Here is a 24,134-nt window from a genome sequence, read left to right as displayed (position 1 = left end):
AGCTGTGTCCAATCTCTGGCCACCAAGGTAATTAGCTGTCACCTTCCATCACCACCAAGTACCTTTTGGTTCTTTACATAAAGATATTAAGATGTATTGAAGGTTTATTTCTAGAGACTATATTGTTTCTTTTATATTCGTCAAATACGTAAATTATGACATTCTGACCAATACCATTTCACACATCAACATGTCATGCTTTTACTGATTATGTAGTATAATAATGTTAGTATGTTGTGTTATAGGGGACAGTGGCCACCATGCCGGGGTGGATGGATTACTTACACACCAAAATGAAAAGTGCAAAAACTCATGTCAACATCAAATTGTTCATCGCAAAGCTTGTCAGCAACTGTACACAGGTTTGTTTTGTTTCTTACTATTGGCAGTTAAGTCATTTCCATATTTTTAGGTCACCTGAGACTTTGTCTCAGTTGACCTATTGCAATCGCCTTTTGTCTGGCGGCGTCCGTCGTGCGTCGTAAACAATTTACATTTTCAAATTCTTCTCAATAACCAACAGCCCCAGAGACCTGATATTGGATGTGAGGCATGCTGGGATGAAGGGCTACAAAGTTTGTTCAAGGTGGATGACCTTGACCTTCATTCAAGGTCACAGGGGTCAAATATGTTAAAATCTTTAAACAACTTCTTCTTGATAACCATAAGGCCCAGAGACCCAATATAAAGTCAGTAGCATGCTGGGACAAAGGGCTACCAAGTTTATTGAAATGGATGATCTTGACCTTCATTGAAGGTCACAGGGGTCAAATATGCTAAAATCTTTAAACAACTTCTTCTTGATAATTATAAGGCCCAGAAACCCAATATTAGGTCTGTAGTATGCTGGGCCAAAGGGGTACTAAGTTTGTTGAAATGGATGACCTTGACCTTCATTTAAGGTCACATGGGTCAAATATGCTAAAATCTTTAAAAAAAACTTCTTCTTGATAACCAATAAGCCTAGAGACTCAATATTAGGTAAGTTGTATGCTGGACAAAGAGCTACCAAGTTTGTTCAAATGGATGACCTTGACCTTCATTCAAGTTCACAGGGGTCAATTATGCTAAAATATTTAAACAACTTCTTCTTGATAACCATAAGGCCCAGAAACCCAATATTAGGCCTGTAGCATGCTGGGCCAAAGGGCTACCAAGTTTGTTGAAATGGATGACCTTGACTTTCATTTAAGGTCACATTGGTCAAATATGCTAAAATCTTTAAACAACTTCTTGATAACCAATAGGCCCAGAGATGCAATATTAGGTCTGTAGCATGCTGGGATGAAGGGCTACCAATTTTGTTCAAATGGATGACCTTGACCTTCATTCGAAAGTCACAGGGGCCAAATATACTGAAATATATCATAACTCAGGTGACCGTTAAGGCCCATGTGCCTCTTGTTTTTATTTTAGTGTTTTTATATATTTTTACATAAATACAAGATTATCAGCTAAAGTATTAAGGTGTCATTTAAAATTATGTTAATAATTCAAGAAGCATTTCATTTTGTGTTCAATTACATAAACATGTGTCTCTCAAAACAATTGATTCAGTGTATTAAAATCATGATCATAATTTGAAAGTTCTTGTCCTGAGAAGATGACCTTCTTTATTTTGTGACCTTGAAGTTTGACCTTGATTTCATCAACTGTTGTGTTTCCTTAAATGTTCTATCATTGATTTTAGAAAGTTGACCATGACGATTAAGGATTCTGTGACTTTGATGTTCGTTTGTTGTAGATGTTTCAGCCATATGCACGGTACTGGCTTCGGCCACTGAGCCAGCTGATTCTGAGTGGAGCTCTCGGGAGCGAGGGAATTAATTACTTTGTAGTGGATATTGTGGTCACTATGATGTCATGGCACCAGGTGGCCATTCCTCAGGTAACCAGTTTTCCCTTTTAATTTGTGTTTTGTTATCTCCTCACAACAAAGTCAGGAAAGGGATTTATCATTCTGTATAAACATTTATTATTTAAAAGACCATCTTTATTATTTTTAATTGTTGTGGAAATATGAGTGTAGTAAGAGGGAATTTATTGATTTGATAAAGATTTTGACTTTGTATCTTGCTTTTTCTGATGCTGACAGGACACTGCTGAGGAACGTGCCATGGCAACGCGTGTGGTGGAATACTTAACAGCAAATGTGTTCAGTGAAACACGGCCTGTGTTTAGGAATAACTTGGAGCTACTGAAAACTCTACTCCAGTGTTGGCGAGAACGGCTGGAAGTCCCGTACAAGTAATATTGTGTTATATTTTGATCTTTCGTCACTTTATTATTAATTCATTGATATTTTCAAATTCTGTACGTTTATCATCTAATATTTACATTTTGGTGGCAAAGCCACGATATAAACTAAGTAAAAAGATTTGCAGTCTATGTGACCATAATTGACACCCAAAACGTGACATCAATCCATGCCGCGCATGAATATATTCACCCACCGGAACTACTTGTAACTAACGTAATTGGTTTTTATGTTAATTAAAAAGTTTCAAAAAGACATTTTATTGAACAGACTGTTTTTTTCGTATTATTTCAATGCACTTTTTTGTTTGCCAATCTAAACGTGACAGTTGAATTTTGAAAAAATAGGCTGTTCTATTTGTCGAACCCCATTGACGAAATCGCTGAATATTGGTATTTTTTATGCTAACTCAATTTTAATTTTCAAAATTAACAAAACGAATATGCCTAGAATGTAAATATAAGCATTAAACTGTCTTGTTTGGTGTCTATGGTCGATATAGATGCCAGAGCTTTGCAATATGACGTTTGTTTGCAAAGCTCTGGCATCTATATCGACCATAGACACCAAAAAAAGACAGTTTAATCCTTAAATGGTGCTAAAATTATGGGCTATACTGGGATTCTTGTGCATGCCCTTCTCATCGACAGATGCATACCCTGCTTGTTAGTCACCAGTTATAGAAGCATACTGGTTTGCATGATGTTTGCAAAATGTTTTCAGTAAAATCTGATTTGTTTTTCAAATAAAGCATGTTTTCGGTTAAAGCTGATATGTTGTACCTTGCAGTGTAATTTACAAGCTGATGATGGATTCACGTGGGGATCCCAAGTCGCCACGCCACAGCACTGGGATTCAGATTCTAGGTGTTGTCCTGGCCTGCAAGTTACCTCCCTATGGTCCAGTGGCTCCTGTTGACCGAGACAAGTAAGCTGTTTATAATACAGTCAGGGTAAATCATGACTTCCGTAGTTTCTACAGCCAACATCTCTTCATCTTCATTTATTTATCACTATATTTGGGCCGAACGTAGATTTTATTTGTTAGTTGCCATTAATTTTTACCGAAATATTTCATGGTAAAATATCTCAATTAGTAATATGTGATAAGGTTGTTTCTTTTGGACATACAGTGTATATTTTTTTTTAAAATTCTTTCATGCTAACATTTATGATGTGTTGTACGTGTAGGTTTTTCTCCACTGTATCACACTACCTGACCCATCACCTGCGGTCTGTGTACGCTGCCACAGCCGAAGTGGTCGGTATGATATTCCAGTACCTGGCCGAGAAGGAAAAGGAGACTGAAGGGCCATTCTACAATCATGTGACTGGACTGATGAACTCCATCCATCTCTCTAAGCCTGAAAACTTTGTTATAGGGGTACACAGAATCCAGAGACACTACCCCCCTGTGGCTACCAAGTAAGTGTGGTTAATATATCAGTACTAGGGGTACACAGAATCCAGAGACACTACCCCACTGTGGCTGCCAAGTAAGTGTGGTTAATATATCAGTACTAGGGGTACACAGAATCCAGAGACACTACCCCCCTGTGGCTACCAAGTAAGTGTGGTTAATATATCAGTACTAGGGGTACACAGAATCCAGACACTAGACCCTGTGACTACCAAGTAAGTGTGGTTAATATATCAAAACTAGAGGTACACAGAATCCAGACACTAGCCCCTGTGACTACCAAGTAAGCATGGTTAATATATCAGTAATAGGGGTACCCAGAATCCAGACACTAGCCCCTGTGGCTACTAAGTAAGTGTGGTTAATATATCAGTACTAGGGGTACACAGAATCCAGACACTTGCCCCTGTGGCTACCAAGTAAGTGTGGTTAATATATCAGTACTAGGGGTACACAGAATCCAGACACTACCCCCCTGTGGCTACCAAGTAAGTGTGGTTAATATATCAGTACTAGGGGTACACAGAATCCAGACACTAGCCCCCTGTGGCTACCAAGTAAGTGTGGTTAATATATCAGTACTAGGGGTACACAGAATCCAGAGACACTACCCCCCTGTGGCTACCAAGTAAGTGTGGTTAATATATCAGTACTAGGGGTACACAGAATCCAGAGACACTACCCCCCTGTGGCTACCAAGTAAGTGTGGTTAATATATCAGTAATAGGGGTACACAGAATCCAGACACTAGCCCCTGTGGCTACCAAGTAAGTGTGGTTAATATATCAGTACTAGGGGTACACAGAATCCAGACACTACCCCCCTGTGGTTACCAAGTAAGTGTGGTTAATATATCAGTACTAGGGGTACACAGAATCCAGAGGCACTACCCCCCTGTGGCTACCAAGTAAGCATGGTTAATATATCAGTAATAGGGGTACACAGAATCCAGACACTAGCCCCTGTGGTTACCAAGTAAGTGTGGTTAGTAAATCAGTACTAGGGGTACACGGAATCCAGACACTAGCCCCGGTGGCTACCAAGTAAGTGTGGTTAATATATCAGTACTAGGGGTACACAGAATCCAGACACTAGCCCCTGTGACTGCCAAGTAAGTGTGGTTAATATATCAGTACTAGGGGTACACAGAATCCAGAGGCACTACCCCCCTGTGGATACCAAGTAAGTGTGGTTAATATATCAGTAATAGGGGTACACAGAATCCAGAGACACTACCCCCCCTGTGGCTGCCAAGTAAGTGTGGTTAATATATCAGTACTAGGGGTACACAGAATCCAGACACTACCCCCCTGTGGCTACCAAGTAAGTGTGGTTAATATATCAGTAATAGGGGTACGCAGAATCCAGACACTACCCCCCCTGTGGCTACCAAGTAAGTATGGTTAGTAAATCAGTACTAGGGGTACACGGAATCCAGACACTAGCCCCGGTGGCTACCAAGTAAGTGTGGTTAATACATCAGTAAAAGTAGCATGTAGGTTTAACTTACAGGAGATGAAGGTAGTCAATTTACCTGCTGAACTCAATTTTGATAAAGAAATTAAATTGAACTATTCATTTTTCACCTTGGTCATTAATTCCTAGTTTTACAGGACTGTTTTCACCATAATGCCTTTTATATTTCAATGACATTTTTCTCCACAGATTTGTCAATAAGATACTATTTATGTTACCGAAGATGCATGGAGAGTTCCGCAGCCTCAGTCTGGAGATAATTCATGGTTGTGTCGAAAGCATTGAAAACATCTATATGGAACTCAAATCAAAGGGTCTCATGTCCTATCTCACTCACAGGTAAGTGTCATTCAAATTAGTTACAGGTGAGTGTCCTTCCAATTAGTTACAGGTGAGTGTCCTTGCAATTAGTTACAGGTGAGTGTGCTACCAATTAGTAACAGGTAAGTGTCCTTCCAATTAGTTACAGGTGAGTGTGCTACCAATTAGTAACAGGTGAGTGTCTTACTTTAGTCACATGTCATGTCCTGTCTCAGTCACAGGTGAGTGTCTCACCTTAGTCACATGTACATGTCCTATCGCTGTCACAGGTGAATGGCCCTTGTTGGTCAAAAATCAATGAACTTTTTTGTTAGTTATCGACACAATGATCAATCGGTCTTTGATGTTTTGTTTTATAAAAGGGATGAACAGACCCAGCTTATCGCTCTTAAGATTGTGAAGACAATTATGGGAAAACTTGAGCCAAAGGAACTAATGGCCTTGTTACCCCTGGTGACAGCCTTCTCCAGTCATCCTAGTACATCCTGTCGTACCGTCATGTACGATATCCTCATGTGGGTGTACGACAACTATCGGTAAGTCTAACATATTCATTCGATCATTTACTAAGATTTTTTAAATATAGTAAAACTTTCTGAATATGAAATCAATATGAAATCTGCTAGTTACATTTGAAAGTGAATTAGAATGCCTGAATTTGGCTGAAACTTACTTCTTTTGAAATCTTTTATGAATTTCAGCTACATGTATGTCCTTTGGTTCCATGGAATTTGTTATAATCAATTAAATCAAGTTTTACCGGTATTAGTGAAAACTGCTAATTTCCTTATACAATGTACAGATCAGTTAAAAGTGATTGTATTTTGACACTGTGCCTATGTGACTACCAATCCATGGAGTTGTGATGTAACAATTGGAATCTAGACAACCACAGATATGCTAGGTGTTATTACAGAATGTGTTCTCATAAAACAAAGATAGTGAGTTTCGAAACAAATGATAAAGGGTAGGGTTGTATTCAATATTTATATATATTGTCCATAATTTCTCATGCCTATATACAGGAGACAATTCTGCAAACATACTTATTTGATAAGTGTAATAATGAATTAGCATATTCACTTAACAAAGAGATATATTATAGTAGCATATTTACTTAACAAAGGGATATACTGAAACTCCAACTAGAGTAATCATTATTTAGACAAAGCCTTTCACTGACTCTAAAATACGTACTGTTTATAGTATTCTCAAGTAAAATTCAGAATCATTTTCCTGCTTTGAAAAGTTATATTAGTCGAAATAGGAATTACCCTCAAGGATGTAGTTATATTACTATTTATAATAACAGTAAAAGTCCTAACATGATGTCTTTGTCATACAGGAGAGATGACAACGAGGATGCCCACATAATCATACAACAGACAAAAGAGGGGCTCCTAAGGGGACTTGGGGACGAAGATCTTCACTCCAGGTAAAAAACAAAAGTAGCATTTTGGTATCTTTAGATTTGTTTCTTATCAATAGTTTCGATAGATTTAGGATGAAATTTTTTAATCTCTTTTGAACTTAATATTTCGGGTGCCAAAGTCTGCAAGGTAAAGTTTGATTTGGAATATTAATTGTGTTATTCAGTTATTCCCAAGCCTATTTCTGATAGTAACACCATTACAGAAACAGATATATATACTTTCTGTGTACAGACTGTTGATCCAGAACTTCTGGAGCAGTGAGACACGTCTGCCACCGGACACCTTAGACCGTCTGGTGGCTATGCTGGAGGCAATGTATGCCCCGGTTACCGAACAACAGTACCTCAGCTATGCCACCAATCTCCTTCTGGAAATGACCTCGAAAAGTCCTGACTATCAACGACAAATATTTGAGCATCCTCTTTCTGAGTGTAAATTCCAGGTACTTCTAAATTTTTGTATTTCTGGATACAATACAATGGAACTTCATTAACTCGAACTCGGAAAACTCGAATAGCCCGCTTAACTTGAAGTACTCCGTCAGTCCCGGCCGCATTCTCTTTTTATCCTAGTAAAAAAAAACTCGTAAAACTCGAAAAACTCAGATAATACTAAGTGGAAATTTGGTCCAAACAATTAAAGTCCTACTTAAAATGATCAAATAACTCGAAGTATCATATTTGTGTCCAACAACGATCGGTTGTAAACGCCGACATTTTTTCAACATCGAAATTGCGTTTGTATTGGCACTACAATTCTACCGATTATTATATGCGATTATAAGTGTTTCATAAATTCATGAAAGAAATTGTCGGTGGAATCTTATAACAACAACTGTCGGTGATAAAAAGTACAGTTTTACTTACATCAGGTAATTTCCTAAGGCGGTCGCCGATAATATTACACACGATAGTCAACAACTCATCTACTCGCTCGCTCAAGCGGAACTAATCTCTGACACACTGGTAGATCTACTCGGCTGATGTTTTTACAGGACTGGTGTAGAAAGGAAACAGTCACCGGCGCCTATTAAATCTGTAAACTGCTGAAACAATAGTGTAATTACTGCCGAGGTGTTCAGAGTATGACTGTAACGGTCAGTGCTGTCTATTAAATCGGATAAAACTACAACTCAGTAACAGTAACATTCTATACGCACATGCGCAGTACCAACTTCCTGTGCTGATACACATGGAAATGGCGTGGTTGTCGGTAAAACGTAAGTTGGACTGTCAAACAGTATTTTATATGTCCAATATAAGGTAATGGTTCTGTTACGTTTTACATATAATCTGTGTTAAATTTAAACGGTTATTTGATATAATATTGATAAATTGTTATTTGGTTGAATTCCATTTTATCGTTCTTCCTTTTGCAAACATGACATGAACGTCAGATCGTTATTGAAGTGACTAAGTGAAAGAAACTTTATCGAGACTGTATATCGGCAAAACTACACCAAACTACGAGTGACAGAATGAAATATTACATATATATTTACATGTATTGACCAGTCTTTACATTGAACTGATGAGCGACAGAGCAGAGTTATAATGATTATATAATGTTGACAAATGTTGACCAAACTTTGCACCAAAAAAGACAACTCGCTTAATTCGAACGCTCGGATAACTTGTGGTCCCGTCGAGTTCGAGTTAACGAAGTTCCACTGTATATCAATTCCGAGTTGTGAACTGATTCAGATTATATTTATGACTGTGAGAAATGTTGATCATACGTTTAGGTCACCTAAAGTAAAGTGCATTAAACCAGATCCAACTTACATAAAATGTAATGTGGTCACTTTTTGTCTGGAATTGTCTGTTGTTGAGCGTTGATTGAAAACGTAGGCTTTTGATGTCCCATGTTATAGATGGATTCATATCAACCCTCAGGAACTGTTGTCGCATATAATAATTATAGGTGATAGAACCAAACTTTTGTCTGACTTTGAAAATATTTCTTTCTGCTTAGGATTATAATGTGAAGTCGTCATGGAGACAAAGACATGTAGCCATGACACCACTATTTGCCAATACCATGGCAACCCAGGCAATGGACACTGACAGTCCTCCATCAGACAGCCTGGACGGTCAGATACAGGCCACAGCAGATGTCCAGCAGTTCACAGCCACACAAGATGGTCAGTATTGGTATGGTCAACATAGGAAATGAGGTTAAATTGAATATAATTGTGTTTCTGTAAAGTCATTGCTCTAGTTCCAACAACATTCCTTAGCTAAAGACAATTCCTTTACTGAAAAAAACGTTATTGGATTTAATCTCAGTTGAAAAAATTAACTTACCTTAAATTCTATAAATAAGTGCTTTCCTGTCATCTTTAACATTTTAAATTTAGAAATATTAAATTAAATGAAACAATGGACTGGAATCCAAAGGAAAGATGACTGGGTTCTTCCTCCTAATTTTAGCTCTATGTACAAGGTAGACTTATTTTCTTATTTCACAATTGTTTGAAAAATGAACCAAAAGCTTTTCTAACGAATTGTTAATGAAATTTACATAGCCTAGGGATTAACCTTAATTAATTCAGATTTCATCCAAAATGAATTTTAATTCCTAATGATAAAACATTGTAATTATAGCTTACAGTCGTTAACTTATATCATGTTCACCATAGGTTCAAGAGCCCCATTTAACTGGCTGACCCAGAGCAGTCTGGACACCTTCACAGATTATGGAACTGTTGGGTCAGAGCCCCAGAGTGCTTTACTCTTCAGTGTGGGGGCAGTGGAGACCTCAGCCAGGATTGGACGTCCCAGGGTCCGTCCTAAACCCTCAGAATTTGGACAGCCACGTCCAGGGCCCAGTAAAGTCAAAACAGAGGAGAAGGCTGGACCATCAGGTACAGATTAACACTGGTCTAGGTAGAGAAAATCTGTAACCAGAGTTTGGAAATTCATTGAAACAAATTACAAATGCAAAGTAGATTCAAGACTATTAAAATTCTTTTTATTAGATGATTAAGAATGATATGAAATTGTGATAATTTAGGTTGTACATCAACATAAGTCCGCGATCAGAGTTGTAGAGATGATAAGTTGAGAGATTTTGGTTGTGGTGTTATGATACTACCATTGTCCGATAGAGTCTGAGGAAGGGAATGAGATGTTACGCCTAAAGAGAAGATTTCTAAGAGATGAAGAGGCCAATAAGATTTTCTTTGCAAGGAGGACCACACGGATAAAACAGATGAGAGAGGTGAGTGACTGGCTTCAATTTTTGTGATCAAAGGGAAGCATCATTTCGATTAGATGGAGTAGAATTAATTTTGAATTTGTTTTTGTCCTTGCCCAATGAAATGAAGGGGGGGGGGGGGGGGGGGGGGGGAGTGTATATAGTGTTACCCATGGCTGTCCTGTCCCATCTCAATGCAATGTAACTAACTAATCTCAGGAACTGCTGATGTGATCCTCACCAAAACTTGACACCCCGAAACTGTGTTTCGGGGTGTCAAGTGGCAGCAGGGGCATTTATGTCTTACAGACATTTTCTTGTTCTTCATGCTAAGGGAAAGATGAAGTTTAAATGTAATGAGTGATAAGAGACATTTCTCAATCACATGTACTTACTCCCTCTGTGTTTCTGTATTAGGTGGCCTTGCAGGAACAGAAGACACGCCGGGAGAACCAGGTCACAATGTACAGGAAGTATCGTATTGGTGATTTACCAGACATACAGATCAAGTACTCCTACATCATCGCACCCCTCCAGGCCGTGGCCCACGTAAGTCTGATACAAACTCCTAAATCATCGCACCCCTCCAGGTCGTGGCCCACGTAAGTCTGATACGAACTCCTACATCATCGCACCCCTCCAGGTTGTGGCCCACGTAAGTCTGATACAAACTCCCACATCATTGCACCCCTCCAGGTCGTGGCCCATGTAAGTCTGATACAAACTCCTACATCATCGCACCCCTCCAGGTCGTGGCCCATGTAAGTCTGATACAAACTCCTACATCATCGCACCCCTCCAGGCCGTGGTCCACGTAAGTCTGATACAAACTCCTAAATCATCGCACCCCTCCAGGTCGTGGCCCATGTAAGTCTGATACAAACTCCTAAATCATCGCACCCCTCCAGGTCGTGGCCCACGTAAGTCTGATACGAACTCCTACATCATCGCACCCCTCCAGATTGTGGCCCACGTAAGTCTGATACAAACTCCCACATCATCACACCCCTCCAGGCCGTGGCCCACGTAAGTCTGATACAAATTCCTACATCATCGCACCCCTCCAGGTTGTGGCCCACGTAAGTCTGGTACGAACTCCTACATCATCACACCCCTCCAGGCTGTGGCCAACATAGTCTGGTACAAACTCCTACATCATCGCACCCCTCCAGGTCGTGGCCCATGTAAGCCTGATACAAACTCCTAAATCATCGCACCCCCTCCAGGCCGTGACCCATGTAAGTCTGATACAAACTCCTAAATCATCGCACCCCTCCAGGTCGTGGCCCATGTAAGCCTGATACAAACTCCTACATCATTGCACCCCTCCAGGTCGTGGCCCATGTAAGTCTGATACAAACTCCTAAATCATCACACCCCTCCAGGCCGTGGCCCACGTAAGTCTGATACAAACTCCTAAATCATCACACCCCTCCAGGCCGTGGCCCACGTAAGTCTGATACAAACTCCTACATCATCGCACCCCTCCAGGCTGTGGCCCACGTAAGTCTGATACAAACTCCTACATCATCGCACCCCTCCAGGCCGTGGCTCACGTAAGTCTGATACAAACTCCTAAATCATCACACCCCTCCAGGCCGTGGCTCACGTAAGTCTGATACAAACTCCTACATCATCACACCCCTCCAGGCCGTGGCCCACGTAAGTCTGATACAAACTCCTAAATCATCGCACCCCTCCAGGTCGTGGCCCATGTAAGTCTGATACAAACTCCTACATCATCGCACCCCTCCAGGCCGTGGCCCACATAAGTCTGATACAAACTCCTACATCATCGCACCCCTCCAGGCCGTGGCCCACGTAAGTCTGATACTTCTCACATACTTCACAGGGCGAACTCTTCCACAAGAGAGGGGTGTTGGAATGACAGCTAACATTATTAACATGTGAGGATGAAGTCTAGGTATCAGTATCCCTAGAAAGCTAGATAGAAGTTTTTATAAAACAGAGTTGTGTCAATACTAATGAGGATACAACTTAGGTATTTCCCATGTGTGATCCATTCCGTTGTTACTACATTGTTAGACTTTATGACCTTGACTTTGATCTTTGATCTATTATCAATTTTGAATTTTAACCCACTCGGAGAGCTAAGTTGGTCTTCTGACAATTGTTATTGTATTGGTGCATGTTAATTTCATGAAATTGTGAATGAAAAATCCTTATTCTGACTGGAATGGTGAAAACAATAATCCTACATTGGTCTGTTATTTGGATAGGGATATCTCAATCTGATGAGTGTACATGTGTTCAGCTTGTCTACACAAAACAAGCCTCATACTCTAACAACCCTCTCTCCCTTTCTTGGCATCCTTATGATTTAACACCCTTATATAGACAATGTTTATTATAGCAAAACATTTATTATCCCCTCACCACAACCCCTCGTGACAAAGTAGGGGAGGGGATATAGCATTCCGTTCATACGTACATTGTGTTCCATCTTTTGTCAGCACAGGGACTTCATTTTAACTGGATTACAATCCAACTTCATACATCAAGTATGAGTATACCTCAAAAAAGTGTTTGTTTCAGGCTGCCAAGATCAAAGGCAAGGTCATTGTTACAGCTGATTATATAATATCTTTGTATCTAGCGACTTTATTTTTTAACAGATTTTGATCATACTTCAAGTAATGGTCAAGTATGTCAATAACTCGAACGAGCTTATTAATCCTAAGATAATTCAGCGTGTACACACGAGGGGATTTGTATAACTTGCTATGTTTTGTATATTTTAGATTCTGTGATGACAATGTTGCTTTTTACAGCGTGACAGCACCATCGCCAAGATCCTTTTTAGTGAGCTCTTCAAGGCGATATATGATGAAATGGACCAAGTGAAAGTTGAACGTGAGATAGAGCCAATCGTAACGCAGATCAAGAACAGCCTGGGTACAGTTTTATCACAGTCAGTCCAGTATCACCCACCCTTCATCGGCTGTATGTTGGTGAGTTATAATCTGTATCAGGGTTAACACAGTCGGTACAGTACCACCCTCCCTACATAGACTGTATGTTGGTGAGTTATAATCTGTATCAGGGTTAACAGTCGGTACAGTACCACCCTCCCTACATAGACTGTATGTTGGTGAGTTATAATCTGTATCAGGGTTAACACAGTCAGTGCAGTACCACCCTCCCTACATAGACTGTATGTTGGTGGGTTATAATCTGTATCAGGGTTAACACAGTCGGTACAGTACCACCCTCCCTACATAGACTGTATGTTGGTGAGTTATAATCTGTATCAGGGTTAACACAGTCGGTACAGTACCACCCTCCCTACATAGACTGTATGTTGGTGAGTTATAATCTGTATCAGGGTTAACAGTCGGTACAGTACCACCCTCCCTACATAGACTGTATGTTGGTGAGTTATAATCTGTATCAGGGTTAACACAGTCAGTACAGTACCACCCTCCCTACATAGACTGTATGTTGGTGAGTTATAATCTGTATCAGGGTTAACACAGTCGGTACAGTACCACCCTCCCTACATAGACTGTATGTTGGTGAGTTATAATCTGTATCAGGGTTAACACAGTCGGTACAGTACCTCCCTCCCTACATAGACTGTATGTTGGTGAGTTATAATCTGTATCAGGGTTAACACAGTCGGTACAGTACCACCCTCCCTACATAGACTGTATGTTGGTGAGTTATAATCTGTATCAGGGTTAACACAGTCGGTACAGTACCACCCTCCCTACATAGACTGTATGTTGGTGAGTTATAATCTGTATCAGGGTTAACAGTCTGTACAGTACCACCCTCCCTACATAGACTGTATGTTGGTGAGTTATAATCTGTATCAGGGTTAACACAGACGGTCCAGTACCACCCTCCCTACATAGACTGTATGTTGGTGAGTTATAATCTGTATCAGGGTTAACACAGTCGGTACAGTACCACCCTCCCTACATAGACTGTATGTTGGTGAGTTATAATCTGTATCAGGGTTAACACAGTCCGTACAGTACCTCCCTCCCTACATAGACTGTATGTTGGTGAGTTATAATCTGTATCAGGGTTAACACAGTCGGTACAGTACCTCCCTCCCTACATAGACTGTATGTTGGTGAGTTATAATCTGTATCAGGGTTAACACAGTCGGTACAGTACCACTCTCCCTACATAGACTGTATGTTGGTGAGTTATAATCTGTATCAGGGTTAACACAGTCGGTACAGTACCACCCTCCCTACGTTGGTGGGTTATAATCTGTATCAGGGTTAACACAGTCAGTACAGTACCACCCTCCCTACATAGACTGTATGTTGGTGAGTTATAATCTGTATCAGGGTTAACACAGTCAGTACAGTACCACCCTCCCTACATAGACTGTATGTTGGTGAGTTATAATCTGTATCGGGGTTAACACAGTCGGTACAGTACCACCCTCCCTACATAGACTGTATGTTGGTGAGTTATAATCTGTATCAGGGTTAACACAGTCAGTACAGTACCACCCTCCCTACGTTGGTGGGTTATAATCTGTATCAGGGTTAACACAGTCAGTACAGTACCACCCTCCCTACATAGACTGTATGTTGGTGAGTTATAATCTGTATCAGGGTTAACACAGTCAGTACAGTACCACCCTCCCTACATAGACTGTATGTTGGTGAGTTATAATCTGTATCAGGGTAAACACAGTCGGTACAGTACCACCCTCCCTACATAGACTGTATGTTGGTGAGTTATAATCTGTATCAGGGTTAACACAGTCGGTACAGTACCACCCTCCCTACATAGACTGTATGTTGGTGAGTTATAATCTGTATCAGGGTTAACACAGTCGGTACAGTACCACCCTCCCTACATAGACTGTATGTTGGTGAGTTATAATCTGTATCAGGGTTAACACAGTCGGTACAGTACCACCCTCCCTACATAGACTGTATGTTGGTGAGTTATAATCTGTATCAGGGTCACACAGTCGGTACAGTACCACCCTCCCTACATAGACTGTATGTTGGTGAGTTATAATCTGTATCAGGGTTAACAGTCGGTACAGTACCACCCTCCCTACATAGACTGTATGTTGGTGAGTTATAATCTGTATCAGGGTTAACACAGTCGGTACAGTACCACCCTCCCTACATAGACTGTATGTTGGTGAGTTATAATCTGTATCAGGGTTAACACAGTCGGTACAGTACCACCCTCCCTACATAGACTGTATGTTGGTGAGTTATAATCTGTATCAGGGTTAACACAGTCGGTACAGTACCACCCTCCCTACATAGACTGTATGTTGGTGAGTTATAATCTGTATCAGGGTTAACACAGTCGGTACAGTACCACCCTCCCTACATAGACTGTATGTTGGTGAGTTATTATCTGTATCAGGGTTAACACAGTCGGTACAGTACCACCCTCCCTACATAGACTGTATGTTGGTGAGTTATAATCTGTATCAGGGTTAACAGTCGGTACAGTACCACCCTCCCTACATAGACTGTATGTTGGTGAGTTATAATCTGTATCAGGGTTAACAGTCAGTACAGTACCACCCTCCCTACATAGACTGTATGTTGGTGAGTTATAATCTGTATCAGGGTTAACACAGTCGGTACAGTACCACCCTCCCTACATAGACTGTATGTTGGTGAGTTATAATCTGTATCAGGGTTAACAGTCAGTACAGTACCACCCTCCCTACATAGACTGTATGTTGGTGAGTTATAATCTGTATCAGGGTTAACAGTCAGTACAGTACCACCCTCCCTACATAGACTGTATGTTGGTGAGTTATAATCTGTATCAGGGTTAACACAGTCGGTACAGTACCACCCTCCCTACATAGACTGTATGTTGGTGAGTTATAATCTGTATCAGGGTTAACACAGTCGGTACAGTACCACCCTCCCTACATAGACTGTATGTTGGTGAGTTATAATCTGTATCAGGGTTAACACAGTCAGTACAGTACCACCCTCCCTACATAGACTGTATGTTGGTGAGTTATAATCTGTATCAGGGTTAACAGTCAGTACAGTACCACCCTCCCTACATAGACTGTATGTTGGTGAGTATAATCTGTATCAGGGGTTAACACAGTCGGTACAGTACCACCCTCCCTACATAGACTGTATGTTGGTGAGTTATAATCTGTATCAGGGTTAACACAGTCGGTACAGTACTACCCTCCCTACATAGACTGTATGTTGGTGAGTTATAATCTGTATCAGGGTTAACACAGTCGGTACAGTACCACCCTCCCTACATAGACTGTATGTTGGTGAGTTATAATCTGTATCAGGGTTAACAGTCGGTACAGTACCACCCTCCCTACATAGACTGTATGTTGGTGAGTTATAATCTGTATCAGGGTTAACACAGTCAGTACAGTACCACCCTCCCTACATAGACTGTATGTTGGTGAGTTATAATCTGTATCAGGGTTAACACAGTCGGTACAGTACCACCCTCCCTACATAGACTGTATGTTGGTGAGTTATAATCTGTATCAGGGTTAACACAGTCGGTACAGTACCACCCTCCCTACATAGACTGTATGTTGGTGAGTTATAATCTGTATCAGGGTTAACACAGTCGGTACAGTACCACCCTCCCTACATAGACTGTATGTTGGTGAGTTATAATCTGTATCAGGGTTAACACAGTCGGTACAGTACCACCCTCCCTACATAGACTGTATGTTGGTGAGTTATAATCTGTATCAGGGTCACACAGTCGGTACAGTACCACCCTCCCTACATAGACTGTATGTTGGTGAGTTATAATCTGTATCAGGGTTAACAGTCGGTACAGTACCACCCTCCCTACATAGACTGTATGTTGGTGAGTTATAATCTGTATCAGGGTTAACACAGTCAGTACAGTACCACCCTCCCTACATAGACTGTATGTTGGTGAGTTATAATCTGTATCAGGGTTAACAGTCGGTACAGTACCACCCTCCCTACATAGACTGTATGTTGGTGGGTTATAATCTGTATCAGGGTTAACACAGTCGGTACAGTACCACCCTCCCTACATAGACTGTATGTTGGTGAGTTATAATCTGTATCAGGGTTAACACAGTCGGTACAGTACCACCCTCCCTACATAGACTGTATGTTGGTGAGTTATAATCTGTATCAGGGTTAACACAGTCGGTACAGTACCACCCTCCCTACATAGACTGTATGTTGGTGAGTTATAATCTGTATCAGGGTTAACACAGTCAGTACAGTACCACCCTCCCTACATAGACTGTATGTTGGTGAGTTATAATCTGTATCAGGGTTAACACAGTCGGTACAGTACCACCCTCCCTACATAGACTGTATGTTGGTGAGTTATAATCTGTATCAGGGTTAACACAGTCGGTACAGTACCACCCTCCCTACATAGACTGTATGTTGGTGAGTTATAATCTGTATCAGGGTTAACACAGTCGGTACAATACCTCCCTCCCTACATAGACTGTATGTTGGTGGGTTATAATCTGTATCAGGGTTAACAGTCGGTACAGTACCACCCTCCCTACATAGACTGTATGTTGGTGAGTTATAATCTGTATCAGGGTTAACACAGTCGGTACAGTACCACCCTCCCTACATAGACTGTATGTTGGTGAGTTATAATCTGTATCAGGGTTAACACAGTCGGTACAGTACCACCCTCCCTACATCAGCTGTTTGTTGGGGAGTTGTTGTTAACTCCTCTAGCCCAAAGGACTGGTGAGCTATGTCCTAGCGGGCACAGCATCCAGTATTTGTTTTCAGTCAATCTGATGCGTTCAAATAGAATCTTTTAACAAATGAATATTAAGCAGTATTCACAGGATGTTCTTAGTAACATGCTTTGATTGTAGGCTTTAAAACTATTTTGAATAAATGACAATGGCAAACTTTCCTGGTGTGGAAATGTAAAGATCTTTTATACAACTTCTTCTTGATAACCAGAAGGTCTAGACTCATAACTATAATGATATTGTTTGACCCATGTGACTATAATGGTATTGTTTGACCCTTGTGACTATAATGGTATTGTTTGACCCATGTGACTATAATGGTATTGTTTGACCCTTGTGACTGTAATGGTATTGTTTGACCCATGTGACTACAATGTATAATGGTATTGTTTGACCCTTCTGACTATAATGGTATTGTTTGACCCATATGACTATAATGGTATTGTTTGACCCTTCTGACTATAATGGTATTGTTTGACCCTTCTGACTATAATGGTATTGTTTGACCCATTTGACTATAATGGTATTGTTTGACCCTTGTGAATATAATGGTATTGTTTGACCCATGTGACTATAATGGTATTGTTTGACCCTTGTGAATATAATGGTATTGTTTGACCCATTTGACTATAATGGTATTCTTCGACCCTTTTGACTATAATGGTATTGTTTGACCCATGTGACTATAATGGTATTGTTTGACCCTCGTGAATATAATGGTATTGTTTGACCCTTGTGACTATAATGGTATTGTTTGACCCTTGTGACCGTAATGGTATTGTTTGACCCTTGTGACCGTAATGGTATTGTTTGACCCACTTGACTATAATGGTATTGTTTGACCCATGTGACTATAACGGTATTGTTTGACCCAAGTGACTATAATGATATTGTTTGACCCTTGTGACCGTAATGGTATTGTTTGACCCTTGTGACCGTAATGGTATTGTTTGACCCTTGTGACCGTAATGGTATTGTTTGACCCATGTGACTGTAATGGTATTCTTCGACCCTTTTGACTATAATGATATTGTTTGACCCTTGTGACTGTAATGGTATTGTTTGACCCCTGTGACTATAATGATATTGTTTGACCCTTGTGACTATAATGATTTGACAGGACATTGTGTACCAGTTAAGAAGTCAGCTGTCCGTTGATGTGACCAGTGTGGGTTCCAGTGCCACCTTCAGTAACCTACAGCCTTTAGGTGAGTACAGGATCTCGCTATAATTAACTATTGAACACTTCAACGCCACCTCTCTAGTACAACAAGAAGTTCCTTCCAGAAGCTTCAAAAATGTCACAAGAAGATAACTTTAACCCTAGATATGTGAATATACAGGTAAGTTTAACCAGTGATTTGTGATGTTTTTGGTGACTAGGATAATACCATATGATGAACATGTAACTGTGAAAAATTATTGCTTTAATTCCAAAATTTTGGTTGCCATGATAACTGGTCATTATTAACAGGACAACTCCTAAACTTGTAGGACGATTTTTTACAAAATTGCACAGGAATGTTAGAGAACACTTGTAGATATGCCTGCAGCTGTTTAAATTCCAAACTTTCTGTTGCCATGGTAGCCGGTCATTATCAACAGGTTTTCCTTGACTGGACAACTCCTAAACTGGTGATCTGATTCCAATCAAACTTCAAATATAAAGAGCCATGTGCATGCAACTTTTTTTTCTCAGAATTATGGTTGTTATGGCAACTGGTCACTATAAACAGGTTTTCTGATAAGAACCATAAATTTAAGTTTGTCCGGACAACTCCTCCTAAACCGAAGGGCCAATTTCAATGAAACTTCACACAAATATAGAGAACCATGTGTAGATGTGCATGCCACTTTGTTTTCCTCAAAATTATGGTTGCTATTGCAACTGGTCACTATAAACAAGTTTTCCGATAAGAACCATAACTTTAAGTTTGTCCGGACAACTCCTCCTTAACCGATGGGCCGATTCCAATGAAACTTCACACAAATATTAATGATCATGTGTAGAATTATGGTTGCTATGGCAACTGGTCACTATATATTACTGGGTTATCTTAGTTAGCCTCTAATTAACAGTTCCAGTTCACCATTGGCTCGTACAGATTGTGGGGGTATTAGTCAGCCATCCTGGCGACAGTTCTAGTTATAAACAGGTTTGCTGATGAAGAGCTATAACCTCTCAGTTGATTGGCCGTTTTTATATTCATCCAAAATGAATTCTAAATTTGTAAAAATTCAAAATACTATAAATCTGTACTTTGCAAATAACAAGGAGGGGAGAGCGGTGGTATTAGTCAGCCATCGGCTTGCAGTTCTAGTTGACAGTGTTATTATTGACAGGTTTTTGTGCTTATTGTTGTAAACATTTCCTAATCAACAAGTATTGTTTTCTATAAATTGACATGTGTTGTGTATTAACTGAAAAGTTAACTGTATTGTTTACTTTTATAAAGGTATTATTTACTAATTGACAGGTATTACCTACTAATTGGCAGGTATTGTTTGTTAATTGATATGTATTGTTGACTAAATGACAGGAATTGTTGACTAATTGACAGGTATTGTTGACTAATTGACAGGTATTGTAGTATTAGAAGAGCAGCTTATCATACACAATCCAGAGGAAGGGAGACCATCCAAGCGAGGAAAGATGGACACGCTGACCATCTCCAAAGAAGTTCCTACCTGGATAGAGCTCGCGAGGTCAGTTTTACACATTCAATAGAAATTAAGTAACAGACAAAAATGCCTATCAAACTCCTCTTTTACTATCCCTCCATCATCAGGTGATGGACTATTTAAATCACCATTAGTCCATGGTCAGTCATCCATTAAACAATTCTTGTCATGGATATTTCTTAAGAAGTATACCATAATTTATTGTGTATTGCCCGTGGACTATATGATTGAAAACAGTACAAAATTCCTTCTGCGGGCTATCTGATGAAGTGGGCTATCTGACAAAAAAACTTAAAAACTGCAGGTTATACAATACTTGTCAAATCCAATCAACAAGTTGAAAGTTATCAGTTTCTGGCAAAGCTCTGGATTTATAAGGTGATTTATTTAGAATTATGAATTAACTAAGTACTGATATATCATTTCAAGTTTTGTTTGGCGTTAATTGAGTCATTATAAATCGTTTTGGACCTGAATACAGCAACTTGCTCAAGTGAGATTGCATGTGTGTGGAACGTGTGGCTCACAATTGACTAACATAAATCCACAAAAATGCTGATACAATTTCAAGGAACTAAACATCAAAATAACTATTTATTTCCTTGATTATTTGTTCAATATTTACTTACTAAATGCTTTATTAGGTCATCAGAGACAATCGCCTTTTGTCCAGGGTCATTCATGGTGTGTTATAAACAATTTATATTTTCATCCTTTTCTCAATTACTTACAGGCCCTGAGACCTAATAATTAGGTTTGTAGCATGCTGGGATGAAGGGCTACCAAGTTTGTTCAAATGAATGACCTTGACCTTTGTTCAAGGTTCAAGGGGGCAAATATGCTAAATATATCAAAACTCAGGTGACAATTAAGGCCCATGGTCCTATTGTATATCGAAGTATTAAATCCCACTGTCGAGGGGAACAATTACAAATCTCTCATCACATTCATGACATCCATGCATCTGACCGACAAAGGCTAGTAACTGCATATAGTGCGCAGTGGATTTTTTCACTTTTCAAATTTTGAAAAAAGGTGTGCACTTTAGGCAAATATTTACGGTATTCAGTAGGAATCAGAGTTATGCAATTTGGCACTTTTTGACTTTGATGGGATTAAAAGGTGGCTGTCAGCAACATTTCATATCTGACATTTGAAGTTTGTTACCACTATTTCTCGAACAATTCTTATGGTTATTTCCAGGTTATATAAGTCTGTAGATGAGTATGATGTGCTACTTGGGATATTCACTGGTAAAATTGGCACACAGGAAATTACCCAGAGGGCAGTGTCATTTGAAGCAAGGGGAGACTACTACCAAGCCAAGAAGTTATATGACGAGGTTTGTATCTAAAAAAAATGTTTTGTGTTATTTCCCTGCCAATGTAATCCACACTGGTTGGTGTATGTGTTTAGTGTTGTTTCTATATATAGGTGCATGGTTGATAACAATACAATGGTTGATAACAATTCAAATGGTTGATAACATTACAATGGTTGATAACAATACAACGGTTGATAACAATACAACGGATATAACAATACAGTGGTTGATAACAATATAACAGTTGTTTATATACAACAAAAACGCAATCAACAGTTTACCAGTTTATTACTACAGAAAACATAAAATTTGGCAATCAGGGGCTACTCACTCAAAACATAGCTACATACATAACATACTATTACCAACCTAAGTAAAAAACATAAAGAAGAGGCTTGACCCTGTCGAAACTCCAGAGAAGCGACTTGACTCTAATTATAAGTATAAAACTACATAAAGAAGAAGCTTGACCCTGCCGAACTTCAGAGAAGCAACTTGACTTTATGCTTTTAAGAGATGGCTAAGCATAGAGAAGAAGCTTGACTCCCCAGAAGAGTGGAGAAGCAACTTGACTCTAGTGTTTGCGTATAAAGAATATAAAAGAGAAAAAGTTTGACTCTGTGCGAGGAGACAGAGAAACTTCTTGACTCTAAGTATTCTTGAAGAAATATAATGTATATGTTAACGATTTATTGGGGGTAAAAATTCCCCTGGAATTAAAAGCCAAAATTGAGCGAAATAAGTAAAATGTATACACTACTACTTATGAGTGAGAGCCCCCATAATAACAATATAATGGTTTATAACAATACAGTGGTTTATAACAATACAGTGGTTGAAAACAATACAACGACTGATAACAATTTAATGATTTATAACAATACAGTGGTTGATAACAATACAACGGTTGATAACAATATAATGGTTTATAACAATACAGTGGTTGGTAACAATACAGTGGTTGGTAACAATACAATGGTTGATAACAATACAATGGGTGATAACAATACAGTGGTTGGTAACAATACAGTGGTTGATAACAATACAATGGTTGATAACAATACAGTGGTTGATAACATTACAATGGTTGATAACAATACAATGGTTGATAACAATACAATGGGTGATAACAATACAATGGTTGATAACAATACAGTGGTTGGTAACAATACAGTGGTTGATAACATTACAATGGTTGATAACAATACAATGGTTGATAACAATACAGTGGTTGACAACAATACAGTGGTTGATAACAATACAGTGGTTTATAACAATACAACGGTTGATAACAATACGATGGTTGATAACAATACAGTGGTTTATAACAATACAGTGGTTTATAACAATACAACGGTTGATAACAATACAATGGTTGACAACAATAAAATGGTTGATATCCTGACAATATTATTATAATACTGTCCATAATTATTGAGGTTTAACAACAATTATATACTTGTCTTGTGCAAAATTTGAAGAAAAAAAAAACAAAAGATGAAACAAAATTTGAAGAAAAAAAAAAAAAAATGAAATATTAGGGGAAAAAAAGAATCATCCACACTTAATGTAGTTTTAAATAAAATTTCACATTATGCCTATTTCAATTTAAACAATGAATATCAACAAATACTATTTATTACCAGTAGCTTTAGCACTGGCTGTAAAGATAAAGCTATAATACTACTGTGTTTTCAGGCACTGGGTTTTACCGACTGGCCTGATGGCAATCCCGAGATGGCCGAGGTGGATTTGTGGGACGATTGTAGAATGGAGGTATACTTACTATTTCATACTATTTGATGATTCTGATCAGTCATTTATGATGTTTCAGCATTCATTGCAGTACCTAAGGTGTTAAATATGCCAACATTTTTTTCAATAAAATATAACAAAATAGTTTTAATGAAATATACCAAAACAGTTTCAATGAAATATACCAAAAACACTCATAATAATACCAACATTTTGTACCAAATACAGACAGCATGTCAAATGCAGTTTCCATGAAATGTACCAAAACAGTCTCTGAGCAATGAAACTTTGAAATGATATGCAGAAATCGATTTCCTTTGTTTCTTTTAAGTGTTTAGATAACTTGACAAATTGGAATGAGCTGGACACAGTGTCGACTTCTGGAATAGAAGCTGGGGACCTGTCCTCAGTGTGGGACGATACATTTTACCAGGTAAGTCAGGACTAGAAGCTGGGGACCTGTCCTCTGTGTGGGATGATACATTTTACCAGGTAAGTCAGGACTAGAAGCTGGAGACCTGGCCTCATTGTGGGACGATA

At 39.3% G+C, this 24,134-nt stretch overlaps 1 protein-coding gene across 1 annotated transcript in view; it reads left to right on the top strand.

The window, feature by feature from the left end:
* Positions 1-24,134, top strand: part of LOC117335443 (DNA-dependent protein kinase catalytic subunit-like) — a 77,052-nt gene that overhangs the window by 25,200 nt on the left and 27,718 nt on the right. The window contains 19 exon segments of the mRNA XM_033895448.1: positions 246-362; positions 1,745-1,888; positions 2,096-2,247; positions 3,047-3,184; positions 3,448-3,681; positions 5,342-5,491; positions 5,836-6,009; positions 6,819-6,908; positions 7,138-7,348; positions 8,881-9,049; positions 9,548-9,772; positions 10,016-10,128; positions 10,522-10,653; positions 12,897-13,076; positions 18,954-19,041; positions 20,416-20,539; positions 21,719-21,857; positions 23,538-23,615; positions 23,926-24,027. Of these exon segments, the coding sequence (XP_033751339.1) occupies positions 246-362; positions 1,745-1,888; positions 2,096-2,247; positions 3,047-3,184; positions 3,448-3,681; positions 5,342-5,491; positions 5,836-6,009; positions 6,819-6,908; positions 7,138-7,348; positions 8,881-9,049; positions 9,548-9,772; positions 10,016-10,128; positions 10,522-10,653; positions 12,897-13,076; positions 18,954-19,041; positions 20,416-20,539; positions 21,719-21,857; positions 23,538-23,615; positions 23,926-24,027 (2,760 nt within the window).

Source organism: Pecten maximus, chromosome 1, assembly GCF_902652985.1.
Source record: "Pecten maximus chromosome 1, xPecMax1.1, whole genome shotgun sequence".
Taxonomy (NCBI): Eukaryota; Metazoa; Mollusca; class Bivalvia; order Pectinida; family Pectinidae; genus Pecten; species Pecten maximus.
Note: the sequence above shows the minus strand (reverse complement) of the source record. Positions and strands in the feature narration are given on the sequence as shown.